We start from the raw sequence: 13976 nt of genomic DNA, 5'->3' as shown, positions 1-13976 counted from the left end.
TTGGCTATTCATAGATCTTATGTGAGCAATGGATAAAAGTCCTCCCCTGGCAGAGATGATCAGACTTTGCACTTCTGTTGCAAAGCCAGTATGGTCCAGCAGATTGGCCACTGAACTGGAGCTCATGAGAACTAGAGAGAGGAAAACGAGGCAAAGAGAAGGGAAGTAACTTGTTCACAAAGCAAGTCAGTGGCAGAGCATACCCAGTAAGTAGGGCACTGGACTGGGAGTGGCATTCACCACCTGTTGCCACTGTTCCTTAGAAAAGTCACGTCTGATGTACTGTCTGAGAAGCTCAACTATTTCAGCAAAGGGACGTTTTGATTTTTGCCGGCATTTTTGAGGCGGCTTTAAGATGACCTTGTGAAGTAAGCTGTCCTGATAGGTGGCCCTGCCTTCATGCCCAGTCATTGGGAGAGCTATACCAGTCGAGAGCGGAAGGTTGGAAACTGACGTTGTCCGGGTCCCACCAGTGTTGGTCATGGCCACAGTGACGACTGGAGCTCCAAGCTGCTACACTGCATTTGGCAGACGCAATACTTAAGTCATGGGTAGATATCCATGAGGTTAGAGCACAAGTGGCCGGCAAGCTGAGAAGGTGTATGACTCTTGACTGGATTTTAGTTCGTGTCTTCTCAATGTGTTGTCAACAGGACCCAGAGCAGTCGAGCTTTATCCCCAGATAAGTAGGGTATGGTTCAAAAACGATTGGCGGATAGGTGAAAGGGGCCCGCAAAATAACAAACCGGTCTTCCCAGTGTCCCTCCGGGCATCACCCTGAATCTATTCCTAATTAGGCTGTTTTGCAGACTTCCCGTAGCATCGACATCTCTGCAGATGACCTCAGAGAGAGATTTGACACGGGGGGGGGGAGAGGGGGGAGTGCTAACCGCCGGAACTCATCGAGTTCACATGAACGTGTGTCAGGGCTTATCTCCCTTTTCAAACAAACACAAAAAGGCTCAGTAATCTGGCTATGCTTTGTGCCATGTGGGAATGAAACCTATCCCTCCCCCCACCTCATTTAAGGGTTCTCCCCATGGACAAGGGGGACTCTGACCCCAAATTCTATCCTGCTCTCCTGTATAGCTGACTATGCAGAGAAAACGTTAATGAGCTGTTAGCCAGCTGCATATAAATCTAACACCGTGTATCACTTCAGATGTATTTGGTGCTCTGCTCTTTATGTCAGCTTGAGGTTACGTGCATGCTACAGCGGCCCAGCTATGGAGCTGCAGGTGCTTCCTACGTTGACGGTTTTTCCATCGGTGCAGGTAACCCACCTCCCCAAGAGGCAATAGCTAGGTTGATGGAAGAATTCGTCTGTCAAACTAGCTGCATCTGCACTGTGGCTTAGGTCGACCTAACAGCGTTGCACAGGGCATGACATTTTTCACAGCTGAGAGCGATGGAGCTACGTCGACCGAAGTTTTAGGGGTAGACCAGGCCTGATGCTTTGCTCCTCTTTTGTCAGAAAGGGCAGCTTGTTCTGGGGGGAGGGGTGATACCAGGAGATGCGACAAACAAGCCGTTCTAAGCGCTAGCTTTACAGGTGCTTAGCAAGAGAGAAATTGCTCCTTCAGAAGGATGCTGCAGTACCTGGTTGGCTCCTTAAACATTGGTTACGTGGGGGATGTGGGAGAGCGAAACTCTTGTTTATAATAGTTGGTGGAACCGGATACAGAATTTTGAGTTGCTCCTTTTACAGAGAGAGGAGCCGGTTCGGATCCACCTCTGAACTCTACAAAATCAGGATTACGTACAATCCTGTGGTCCATCCCTAGTTCTAGAATCAAGACATTTCTCAATGAGCAAAAACTCTTCTCGAGGTTTCGGGCTACGGAGGGCTTTTGCTCTTGGAGGTTCAAAGAGTTTGGCTATACAAATACTTAGTTCATGGCAAGCAGGATGTAAATCTACCTCACACTAGCCTGTTGCACACTCAGGGTACGTCCCCATTGCAAGGGGAGGAGTGATAGTAGGCATGCCCGTGCCAGCTTTAATGTAGCTGGCATCGGGTAACCATAGCGGTGTAGCACATGTACTCGGGTGACTAATCCATGCTGCCAAGCTCGCTGGCGAGCCTGGGTTTGTACGCAGGTTTCTAGCCCCTGCTACCATGTTTATTACTGTTAGCCATGCTAGCTGGATGAAAGCTGGCCCGGGTATGTCTTGGCATGCTGCAGTGATGCCTACCAATTGCCTTAAGCGCAGGGTAGATTGACATTGCAGCTTTCTGTGACCTCAGTGTTCGTATCGAGAGAAACTCTCAGTGAAATTGTGCCAACCTCCCTTCGTTTTCATCTAGAAGCCACACATTGCTCTCTGGATCCATTTGGAGCCGGGCTTTGATGGGAGTTGCAAGATTTTCTCGTTGACAAAAGTTGAGTTTCAAGCTTAGTACATGCCTGGGCACTGGGTTCGTTCCCCGTGAGGCCGCATTCCCCTTTTGTGGCTTTCTTCTCGGAGAACTTGGTCCTGAAAAAAAAACTCTTGAGTCTGGCTCTTGGGTTCCCCCCCAAGCTGTTTAAAACTATGAATGTGGCCCTGGGCTAATCTGATCCAGTCTATTAATCCTCGTTGAGGCTGGAATTCTGCTCAACAATCCATTAAAGCCATCAAAAGCGAAGGGGTGGAGACTTTTCCAACATAAAGGCTGCTCAGTGGAAACCTTTTCCCCACTGGTTGGTTTCTAGGGAGAAGAGCAGCCTCTTCAGACCGCAGGACAGCTGATTCCAGCATTCTCCATTCCCCCCTCCTTGCTGAGCAGGAAGCATGGCTTTAAAGAATGTAAGTAGATTTTGTCGTGTTAATTCTCTTTCATCGTGTTCATTCGGGCAGGTACCTGGGAGGCCCAGGACTCTGTTGTTCTAGGCGCTGTATACAAACAACGCCAAAAGCTGCCCCTAAGTTCTGCAGAACAATTTATTCAGAAGACTTTGGGCCAGAATCTCAGCGGGTATAAATGACCACAGCTGAATTGGCTTCGGTGGTGATCTGCCAGTGTCCACCAGCTGAGGATCAACCCCATTCTGCCTTTATGCCCATCACATCCTTCACAGTCTGTACTGACCCCTGGATGCGTCTCCATGGAGACTGGCCAACAAACTGAGATCCGTGCTGCTCATTATTCCCACCGACACACACACACTCAGTGTCACAGGGGCACGTTTTGCCCGCATTTAGGCTTGGGGATAGGTGTAAGTGAGGACAAAATGTAGCCGAGCTGCGTCTCCCGGTTGGGTGTTGTTGGAAACAACAGACACGTGGCTAGGTAGCTTTTCAGAAGGTGTCAGCAACTCTTCAAGGCCAGTCACAAATATGCCATACGGAGCATAGGATGCCAGGAATCAGGATTCCTGGGTTCTGTACCTGCCTGCCACTGACCTGCTGTCATTTTCCATGCCAGCTTTTAGCAGTAGGAAACGGTCATAAGGCCAGGTGTGGTCTGTGCACAGGCCTGGGAGCCAGGACTCCTGGTTTTTATTCTTGGCTCCAACACTGACTCAGAGAAATTCCGGGCATCTGGCTCGCTCTGTCTGTGCACACCACTTGACCTGGTCAATCAGAATTTGCCAAGCTTTGGGGGTCTCACCCAAAAGCGGCTGCAGGAGCTCGAAGAGCAATGAGTGTCAAGCTTATGACAACGCTGCGCACCGGCTTTGATCCACCATGCAAGGTCACCGTTTGTAGTGCTCTGAGAACTTTGCAGAGGAAGATACTCCACAGATGTGTCTTGTGTATTTCTCCCCCGCCCTCAATCTGTAAGGAGCAAAAGCTCAATAGTAGCCATAATGACAACATGTGATTAAAATAGGCACCAACTCAGTCACACAAATGTGCGGCCATTGCATTCGTAGATTATAGAGCCCAAGGGAACCACTGTAACTGCGTCAGACTTCCCACATGACATAGGCCAGGGGTGGCCAACTTGAGCCTGAGAACGAGACAGAATTTACCAATGTACATTGCCAAAGAGCCACAGTAATATGTCTGCAGCCCCCCATCAGCTCCCCCTGCTCCCAGCACCTTCCACCCGCCAATCAGCGCCGCCTCCTCCCTCCCTGCACCTCCTGATCAGCTGTTTCATGGCATGCAGGAGGCTCTGGGGCGGCGGGAGGAGCGAGGGTATGGCAGGCTCAGGGGAGAGGGCAGGAAGGGGTGGAGTGGGGGCAGGGCCTGTGAAGAGCCAGGAGTTGAGCAGTGAGCACCCCACGGCCCATTGGAAAGTTGGCACCTGTAGCTCCAGCCTCGGAGTCGGTGCCTGTACAAGGAGCCGCATGTTAACTTCTGAAGAGCCGCATGGAGCTCCGGAGCCACAGGCTGGCCACCCCTGACATAGGCCCTACGGCTTTCTATAGCGGTGTGCAAGTCTGGACAAAGGCTGCAGTATGATTTTAACATCCCTCTTGCCACGTAAAGTGCTGTACTGAGTCATGCGGTTGCACCAAGGTTTGAAGGGTCGGTGTTACTGACGGGTTTGAAAAAAGAGAGCAGTTATCACATCACTTTTAACCAGTAGACAGTTGCAAGTGTGGGGCCTGATCCTTGACTCCCCTGAGTAGTGCCATGAAAAGCAAGGGGATTAGTCATGTGAGTGGAGTTATGTGGGCAGGATCGGGCCCTAGATAAGGAGCTAGCCGGGTTTGACCGCAAAGACTGGGTCAAATCTCCCAACTTTCACGTTTCCTGTTTCCATTTCTATTTGGGGTCGGGGAAAGAGAAAACCCCTTTTGTTTTAATGGGAAGAATCAACGACACCAGTGTGACCCAGGACCGACTCAGTGCCACCTGGAACAGGCACAGAGGCCTGCAGGCGGGTTAGGGGAATCTCCTGAGTCTGGCATGTATGTTCTAGTTCACCAGAGCCTGTCTCAAATGAAAGCTGGTCTCACGCAGGTCACCCGTGTCCTTGTGAAATGTGGCTCCGGGTGTGAGGGGAGAGGTCACGTCTCTATACTGCAAAAAGTGTTTGGATCATCTGTGTCTGGAGCGGGCAGGTGGGTGTAAACCAGGGTGAGATCTTCATCCTGCCATCTGTCTGTGTAACCAGAGCATGGTCTGGTTCACGAGAAGTCACCTGCCACCAGTCTGAACTGAATGCAAAGGAAGGACTGTGAGAACTTCAGGAAGAGAAAAATAGCAGGTTTGGGGGGGCGTGAAAGAGAAACCTTACCTTGAGTGCACTTCAAAGGTTTGCGGTGCTGTGTTCGGAGGGTGGGGGAGAAGACCCCCTGGCACCCTTCGCTGAAGAAGAAAATGGACAGTGAGTTGGCTTGCTGCAAAGGCGGTCTCAGCCAGGCGGGGTTGAAAATGCCGAAGAGGACGCTGGGCCAGAGAAACATTGTTAGACGGGGGGTTACGCTGTTAAGTTTAGGATCTGGGAAGCATGTTATGATTGCACCGGCGTCACCCTTTGTTCCTTTGGGCACAGCACGCCTGGATAGTCCACATGGCCCCGGATCAGGGGCTGGATGCTACAGAGAATGCTCTGAGGGCACCGGGGTTGGTGTGAGTCTTTTGTTAAACTGTAGAGGGAGCGGGGCCTGCAGTGGCCTGGAAGGTGCAGAGTTAGGGGGGCTGATGCACAGTTGGCACAGATAAGACTTTCACCGAAGGGCAGGTGGGGACGAGGCTCTGGCTGCAAACAACAAAAAGAGCCAAAAATCTTGCGGAGCAGCAGGAATTTGAGCAGGCTGGGGTGGCAGCTGTGATTTTTATCTCCTTGCCCTAATCATTTGAGGTACTAAGTCAGTGGGAATCTTTCCTGATTGAGGGCTTCGGGCCTTGCCCCAGGTGGAGCAGCGAGGAGAAAGGAATGGGAAGAACGCAGGCAGCAGAGAGGAAACCAGTGCAAGGAATGTATTCAACAATGTGTGTAATTTTCGGGGGGGTTGCTGGCAGGGCCGTCCTTAGGCATACGCAGCTGTGTAGGGCACCATGAAATTTGGGGCAATTTTGCATGCTGCACACACTGAAGTACCAGCCCCGGCGACCAGCCCTATCCCTCGGCTGGCCCCCCACGGGCTGCACCCACTGCAAGGGGCAGGGCCATCCCTGGGGCGGGAAGGTCCCGGATAACTCCCTCCTCCCCCCTCTTACCCTTCCCCGCTGCTCTGCCCCCGGCCCGCCCCCATCCCACCTCTTCCCCCAGCGACCCCGCGCTCACCGGTGGCGGGAAGCAGAGCACTGCAGCTGGGAGCTGGCGGAGTAGAGCGGCCTGGTGCCGGGGCTGCTCCGCTTCCCGCCGCTGCTGGTGACCAGACAGCAAGTGTGAAAAATCGGGGCAGGGGGTGGGGGATAATAGGACCCTATATAAGAAAAAGACCCCAGAATCAGGGCTGTCCCTATAAAATCAGGACATCTGGTCACCCGAGTGTGGGGGGGGGATCCCTTCCCCGAAGCCGCCTCCCCTGAGTGACACGGCTGGGGCGAGGGAAGCGGAGTGGGCTACTCCTGGCCCCCTGCTCATCCCCTGGGCCACTCTGGGCCTGTGGGCCCCCAAAAGTGCCCCCCCCCACAGCTCCTGCCTCCCAGACCCTGGTGGAGAGAAGGCCTGAGGCCCCACACAGTCCCCCGTAAGACACCCAAATGGCTAGGGATGGCCCTGGTTGCTGGAGTGGGTGGAACTTGCGGGCATGGTTCTGCACCTACAATTGAGTCATTCAGTGAAGTGGCATTTGTAGAGCATGTGGGTCAGTCCTAGAGACTTAGGCAGGAGGTGGAGGTCAAAAAAGAACTGCACCGCAACTGTCAACACAGAACTGCATCCAGGATCGAACCGCTGATACGTTCAGTTAAATAGAACTTGTTAGACTGCGTGAAACCTCTAGTGACTCCCAGAACGTTAGGTTGTATTAGGTGGGTGGGGAGGGAGACTGCACCAGGCTTTGAAAGGGAGGACAAGGGGTTTGTTCTTGACGCACTAGAAGCCAGTGGAGGGGTTCCAGGACGGCAGGGTGACTTTAAGGGCTGCGCTTAGCAGGTGACATCATGCGGTCAGGTAGCTGCTGTTCAGGCCTGAAGGCAACGGCACTGAAAGATGCTCGCCAGCAAGCCTGATTCACGCGAGTCCCATTTCCCTCCTCCCCAGGGCAACACCTTGGCACGCCTAGGCAGTATCCCTCTGTTCAGCTCGGCTTATCAGATCGCTGTGTTCACCTACGCGGACATAAAGGGTGCCCACCCCGTGGTGGGTTTCTTTTGTGGCATGGCAGAGCGCAGCGTGAGCACCGTGGTGGGGGTGGCCGTGATGGCAGCCACTCCGGTCATGCAGAGGCTGGAGGTGCCACGTGAGTATGACTGGGGGGGCGAGGCTTAATGAGTGACGTTGCTAGGACTGGTCAGACTGGCTATGGCATGGGAATGGCCCTTTCTTTGCCCTTTCTTAATATTTCCATTTCTGGAGCGAAAGCAGAATGGCACCAAAGCATTGGTGCAAGAGTCCAGCCACCATTCCTAACCTGCTCTACAAAGGAAGTCTACCCTCCACACGGCGTCCAAACCCACCCCCCTCACCAGCGCTTGGCCTTCTCTCACTAACCAAACAGCAGCAAGATAATCAAGTTCAGCTCAAATCTTCTGCCCAGGCTTGGTTGCTCCTAAGGTTCCTCCCACAGGACTACTCAGCCCACACTCTAGATCCTCTTTCCCCAGAAAACCACTCCCAGCTCCCTTCTGTCCAAGTACGGTAATGAGCTACCTGCACCAGCAACTCAGCAAACCCTCCTAACACTTCCATAATAGACTAGAACCCTGCTACCAAGGTAAGGTGCTTCAGGTCAACACAGCTACCCTGATCCCATGCCCCTTTTGTGTTCACTCATCCTCTCCAGGATGAGCTTTTAGTGGCAGGAATATTTATGGAAGCAGTACATTTTAAGTGAATGTTTGGATGTCTCATGCCTCCATTCTCCTTTTAGGTGGGGCTCCCTGGCCAGATTACAGATCCCAGGATGCACCACAGCATCCCTTCTTGGTGAGGAGAGGCAGTGCATCATGGGAGATGAAGTCCAACAGGGGAGCCCACCCCCTATAGGAGAATGGAAGCATGGAGCACCTAGACTACAACTCCCATGAGAAACCCTGGCAGCATTTCAAAATTGCAATATTTTGTCTTGTGGGCATTTGGTTTTTTGACAGAGAATTTAAGTTTTCTGACAGAGAGAAAAAATTATTGTGAAAAATTTAGTTTAGTTAATAACTCAAGTTTCCATTGGCGGAAAGTTTTCAACAGCCCTAACTTGAAACCTGAACCCAGATTTGGATCCAGACTTCACAGACACCCCCAACCCATCCCCTGTAGGCCAGAACCCGACTGAGTCTGAGATGTGGGTGCTCATTTGTGACATGCATATGGCTTTCTCTTGCCCAGTAGCTGCGGTTAATAGCTTCACACTGAGAGGCGTGGATGAGCTGGAGGCAAGATTCCCCATTCTGGATCAGGCAGCAGACGAGGTAAAAGGCCCGTTGCTAGGGTGGGGTTAGGCTTTGAGATCTGACGGAGGTGCTGTGGATGCTGCGACTGAGAAAACAACCGAAAAACCATCCCGTTTTCCTTGTCATAACTTGTGGGTTCTATTCTGGGAGCGGGGAGTAGGGTCTAGTGGTTAGTGAATGGGGGGGCTGAAAGTCAGGACTCCTGGTTTCTATTCCCAGCTGTGTAGCCTTGGGTGACTCACGTCCCAGCTCCGTGACTCAGTTTCCCCACCTGCAAAAGGGGGATAATCTGCCACCCTGTAGGGAGCTGATGAGCCTCAGTTCATTCCTGCTTGTAAAGTACTCTGGGAGCTCCAAGAGCAGGCCCCCCTATTATTGTCGAATAGTCGGGGGGAGAAGCTGCCAATTTCATTCTTGTTTGCACCCCTGGTTTGGATGTACGTAAAAAAGTTATTGATAGACTTGAGTGTGTGGGCATCATCATTACAGATACGCATCGGGCCAGCCTGCTGCCATACAGACTGCCCTGACTGTAATGGCCCCGTCTCTGGCGTAAAGCTCTGGGGGAGATAACTGTGCCAGGGTATTTTCCCAAAAGCACGTATCCTGGTGGCATGCACACCTGCCATACATGGCATTGCCACCAGAGGGTGCCACCAGACAGCTCTTTGCAGCTGAAAGCCATTGCCAGGACCCCAGAGGCAAAGGATGGGGTTACCGGTCAGAGATCTCCTCTCCCTCTGGCCCCTGGCTGCCCTGGGAGATAGGGAGATGCCTGGCCCTGCAGGCGGAGCAGAGCGCTTGGTTCCCCTAAGCAGGCTTCTGTGCCCATGTGCCATGTCCCCCCCCACCAAGCAGGGTAACTCCCCTTGCCCCCAAGCCCTCCACTATGCCCCTCCTCCGACCCTCCTGTGACCCCCCTAGCCCCACATACCACCCCCTGCTCTTGAATTCACCCTCCTCAGATCCCTCCCTGAACATGAAACTCTTGCCAACCACCCCCCACCCTCCAAATTTACCTGCACAATTTATCCTCCCCCCAAACTTACACCCTAAATTTACCGGCACCCCCACCAGCCCCCCAAACTTACTGCACAATTTACCTTCCCCTCACGCTTACCCACACCTTAATCTTATTCTTCCTGGTACCCCCTCATGTTACCAGGGGCTTTGAATGGACTCCTCTCCTTATACGGCCCAACACTTAACCCTGCACCTGCCCACCCCCTCCTCCCTGGGGAACGGTGCTGCCCCGCACTCTGCCTGCAAGTGAAGAACTGGTGTGTCAGTGGGCCCCGCTCTTGATGTGAGTTCGTCCCTGTCGCCCCCCAGGTCCTTGGGAATTTGCGAGACAGCCTGGCTGCTGGCGTGGAGCAGCTGCAGTCCAGCACCGCCGAGCGAGTGGGCCGGCTGACGGAGAGGGCCAGCGGGGTGGTGGAGGACGTGATGGGCATTGTGGCCTTGGGGGTGAACATCGTCCTGAATGCCAGCATCATCAGCCAAGTGCTGGAGCCTGGGGCCAAGGCAGCTCTGAGCCGCATGGAGCAGATTGCGAACCGCTATCTCCCTGCCACAGAGGAAGAAATGAGTGAGTAACAGCGATACCCTCAGCCTGCCAGCAGGGCCATGCCAGGCAGACCCTGGGGCGGTCAGTGTCACGAGCCCCACTTCCCAGCTGGGGAAACTGAGGCACAGAGCTCAGGAAAGTGACTTGCCTAAGGTCCTCCCATGAGCCAGTGGCAGAGTGAGGAATAGAACGCAGGAGTCCTGACTCTGACTCCCTCAATAGGAGTGTAGATAGTAGTATCTCTCATTTCTTTAGTGCCGCTCATCTCAAAGCATGAGAAGGAATTCCTTCGCTTGCCACCAACATGCAGCCACCTCTGGGGTGGAACGTGGCAGCTGGTTAACAGCTACCTAGCCACTTTGCACGGGGATCTCTCACCTGGTGCTGAAATGCAGCCAGCTCTGGAGTGAAGCATGGCAGATTTTGAACAGCCACACAGCAACAGTTTACTGAAGCAGTGGCAGAAAGGGATGAGCCAAAATAGAGCGACTTCCTTTGGCATTTAGCTGAGATATTGGCGTTCCCACCAGACTTCCCTTCTCTGGCAGCTTCATGGCTGGGGTCTCCAGAGGAATGATGTCAGCCCTGCTCCCGCTCTCACACCCCCATCACCTCCTCAGTCCCAGGTGGACGCTAGCAGCAGGTAGGGGGGCCTGCTGGCAAACTTCCCATTGGCCAGCATGACTCACGGTTCTGCCAGTGTTCAGGAGTGGGAGGGGATGGCAAAGCCCAGATTCCCAACAGCAGCCCACCTGCTGCGTGCGGCTCAGCTTTACACGGAGCCAATTTAGGAGGGACTTGGCGCGCTAACCACTAGCCCACGCTCCCCTCCTGGTGCTGGGCGTGGAACCCAGGCATTCTGACTCCCAGCCCCCTGCTCTAACCTCTCTACCCTCCCCCCCAGGCACCCCAGCCTCCTTCTGCCTGTCTGTTGAGCTGCAGGTTAGGTGACCAGATGTCCCGATTTTATAGGGACAGTCCCAATTTTTGGGTCTTTTTCTTATATAGGCTCCTATTACCCCCCACCCCCTGTCCCGATTTTTCACACTTGCTGTCTGGTCACCCTAGCTGCAGGGGACCCTGGTGCTGTCCCTTGTGCTGATGTGCCGGCTGGGGGAGGGCAGGGGCCTGCTGTCTGTTCAACCGCTGTCATTTCCAATTTCCCCTGGACTTGGTGACGCTCTGCAAACACCCCTGGCTGCTGTGTCACCCACACCAGTGACACTCCCTCTGAGGCTACCCGGGCTCTGGCACGTAGACTGCCTGCCAGGCCTGGTGTTCTGGCAATGTCTGTGCAGCAGCCCCGTGGCGTGCGTGACCTGTGGAGCGCTGGCGGGCAGGTGGATATCCCTTAGCTCACCGCCACCACCACGGGCCTCGGGGTGGAATCCAGCCGCCAGGCCTCACGCCTTCTGTGCACCCGGGATTGAACCGGGGACCTCCAGAGTTAAAAGCACGAGCTGGGTGGCTGGTGAACGCTGGGCGGCATGCACTGGCTTGTTAACAGGAGGTCGCTGTGACAGGGTTCGTTGGTCCAGGGTTGCTTGTGAGTGGTGGGCTGTGTAGCCTTTGTTATTGCCGAGATGTCCGTAAGCATTAGGCTGCACGCCCTGGTTTGTTATTGTAGGGTTGCCCGTGGGGGCTAGGCTGCACACCCTGGTTTATTGTTGCAGGGTTGCCCATGGGCACTGTTTTGCACACACTGCTTTGTCCATGCAGGGCTGCACACAAGCACTGAGCTGCACACAGGGATTGTTACACCCGTTGCGCTGATCAAAAGCCTCTACAAAACCCTGCGGCGCTTTGCACGGGGATTTGAGCAGACAAAGGCTGTTAGCTACCGTGAGCTCCCCCAGCGCGCCTGGGCCTTTGCTGCTCAATGACCTGGAGCAGAATTCTGCTTGGCAGCATTTCTCCAACATTCGACTCTGTCTAAACATCCCGTCCCTGGGCCTTCCCGCCCGGTGCCTCCCCTAAGCCTGCTGTTGCTCTGCAGTGAGCTCCCGCTGCCCTTGAGCTAAGGTCTCAAACGGGGATCAGAGAATCTCCCCGTGCTGTGTGGCAAACCCATGTTAGCCAGGCCCCTTGGCAGCCCAGCTCAAGCTCCTACAGGGATCTCAGCAGTCTCTTTGAAACCCCTTGCTTGCTGCCTTTGCAGGACAGATCTTCAAGGGTCACCCCAATTTAGGGATTAGCTCAAGCTGGGGATTTGAGGAGCAGGATCTGGAGCCTGACTTTCAGCCCTAACAAACTGGGAGGGGGATCTAGATCTAGGATTTAGATTTGTAGGCAGAAGGGCCAGCTGTTACAGGCAGCTTCCAGTTGGATCAGGAGTTTGCCCCACCTCCATCATGGCCTCCCCTCCGCCATGGGGGAGTTGGGCCAAATCTGGGGGAAGCATACTGAAGTTTTGCCTAGACCGGCTGATTGTCTTGAGCCTCTTCTGCCCCTGCCACCTGAACTATGGGAGAATCTTCATGAGATGTGAAGCTCTCTGACACCCAGTTGAGCAGTTCTGATACCTTACAGTAGAGGGCAGTGGAGCACATGCTCCCCTCCCCCCGCAGATGGTACCTCATTTTCAGGGGCACAATCCTCTTTTGGTACTTTTGCCCAGCCCCCTCCACCCAATCTCACCTCCTGTCCCATCATCTGTCCCTGTGTCCCCTCCCCGCCCAAAACAGGAAGGCAGGAGCCAAGCCTTACAGGCATGAAGCAGAGACCGGAAAGCGAGCGGACCCTCGCAGGGCGGCTGCAGCTTGTGATTGCTACCTCGGCCAGGCGAGCAAACCAGAGAGCGTGGTCGTATGCAGAAAGATTATGGAGTTTGATGCGCCGGGCCCTGAACCAGCTACTGGAGTTTGCTGTGACGGTATGGTATGGATTTATTCCATAGGGTTAGCTATGGGATCCCCAATGGCTGCAGGACACATGGGAACCCCAGTTCTGCCACGGCCCCTTTCGTGCTGCTTCCCTTCATCTGCTGTGGCGCTGAACATAGTGGGTTAGGTTCGTGACCAGCAAAAGCCAACAAGCGAGCTGCTAGCAAAACAGGCCCCTGGGAACCTCTCGGCTTCTGATGGAGGAGCTAGGGGTATTTGTCTTATGGCTGCACTTAGAGATCCGGAGCCCTGTGCTGTGCAGGCATATAGTCGGCAAGACAGACAAAGGGTGGAAAGGGAAACCGAGGCACAGAGAGCGACACGGGCTTGCCCAAGGTCACCCAGCAGGTCTCCTGTCTCCCAGTTCAGTGCCCTTCCCAACTTGCCTGGCTGCCTTCCAGGTGCTGTGATGCAGGTTTCTGGCCTTGCTGTCAGCGAGATACAGGGCGTGGGGGTGAGGAACTGAAAGAGATCCAAGAGGCTTTGCAGCCTCTGGCATTGGGAAGGGGGTGTTCCCAACTGGAGAATGAGGAAGAGGAGGGAAAAGCCAGTCCTTTGAATCTTTAAGAACATAAGAACGGCCAGACTGGGTCAAACCAAAGGTCCATCTAGCCCAGTATCCTGTCTCCCAACAGTAGCCAATGCCAGGTGCCCCAGAGAGAATGAACAGAACAGGGAATCATCAAGTGATCCATCCCCTATCGCCCATTCCCAGCTTCTGGCAAACAGAGGCTAGGGACACCATCCCTGCCAATCCTGGCTAATAGCCATTGATGGACCTATCCTCCATGAAGTTATCTAGCTCTTTTTTTGAACGCTGTTATAGTCTTGGCCTTCACAACATCCTCTGGCAAGGAGTTCCACAGGGTGACTGTGCTTTGTGTGAAGAAATACTTCTTTTTGTTTATTTTAAACCTGCTGTCTATTAATTTCATTTGGTGACCCCTAGTTCTTGTGTTACGAGAAGGAGTAAATAACACTTCCTTGTTTACTTTCTCTGCACCAGTCATGATTTTATAGACCTCTTTCAGGTCAGTCCCTTCACATCTGCCAGGGTGTTGCTTTGGATTAGCGCGGAGCCTGCTAAC

At 53.8% G+C, this 13976-nt stretch overlaps 1 protein-coding gene across 1 annotated transcript in view; it reads left to right on the top strand.

The window, feature by feature from the left end:
- The first annotated feature begins 2670 nt into the window (after window positions 1-2670).
- LOC125625789 (perilipin-2-like) overlaps window positions 2671-13976 on the top strand; it is a 44169-nt gene continuing 32863 nt past the window's right edge. The window contains exons 1-5 of the mRNA XM_048828285.2: window positions 2671-2790; window positions 7094-7292; window positions 8375-8457; window positions 9772-10027; window positions 12691-12878. Coding sequence (XP_048684242.2) covers window positions 2776-2790; window positions 7094-7292; window positions 8375-8457; window positions 9772-10027; window positions 12691-12878 — 741 coding nt within the window. The 5' untranslated portion in view covers window positions 2671-2775. The remainder of the gene's footprint in view (window positions 2791-7093; window positions 7293-8374; window positions 8458-9771; window positions 10028-12690; window positions 12879-13976) is intronic.

Source organism: Caretta caretta, chromosome 24 (genome assembly GCF_965140235.1).
Source record: "Caretta caretta isolate rCarCar2 chromosome 24, rCarCar1.hap1, whole genome shotgun sequence".
In the NCBI taxonomy this organism is placed as follows: domain Eukaryota; kingdom Metazoa; phylum Chordata; order Testudines; family Cheloniidae; genus Caretta; species Caretta caretta.
Note: the sequence above shows the minus strand (reverse complement) of the source record. Positions and strands in the feature narration are given on the sequence as shown.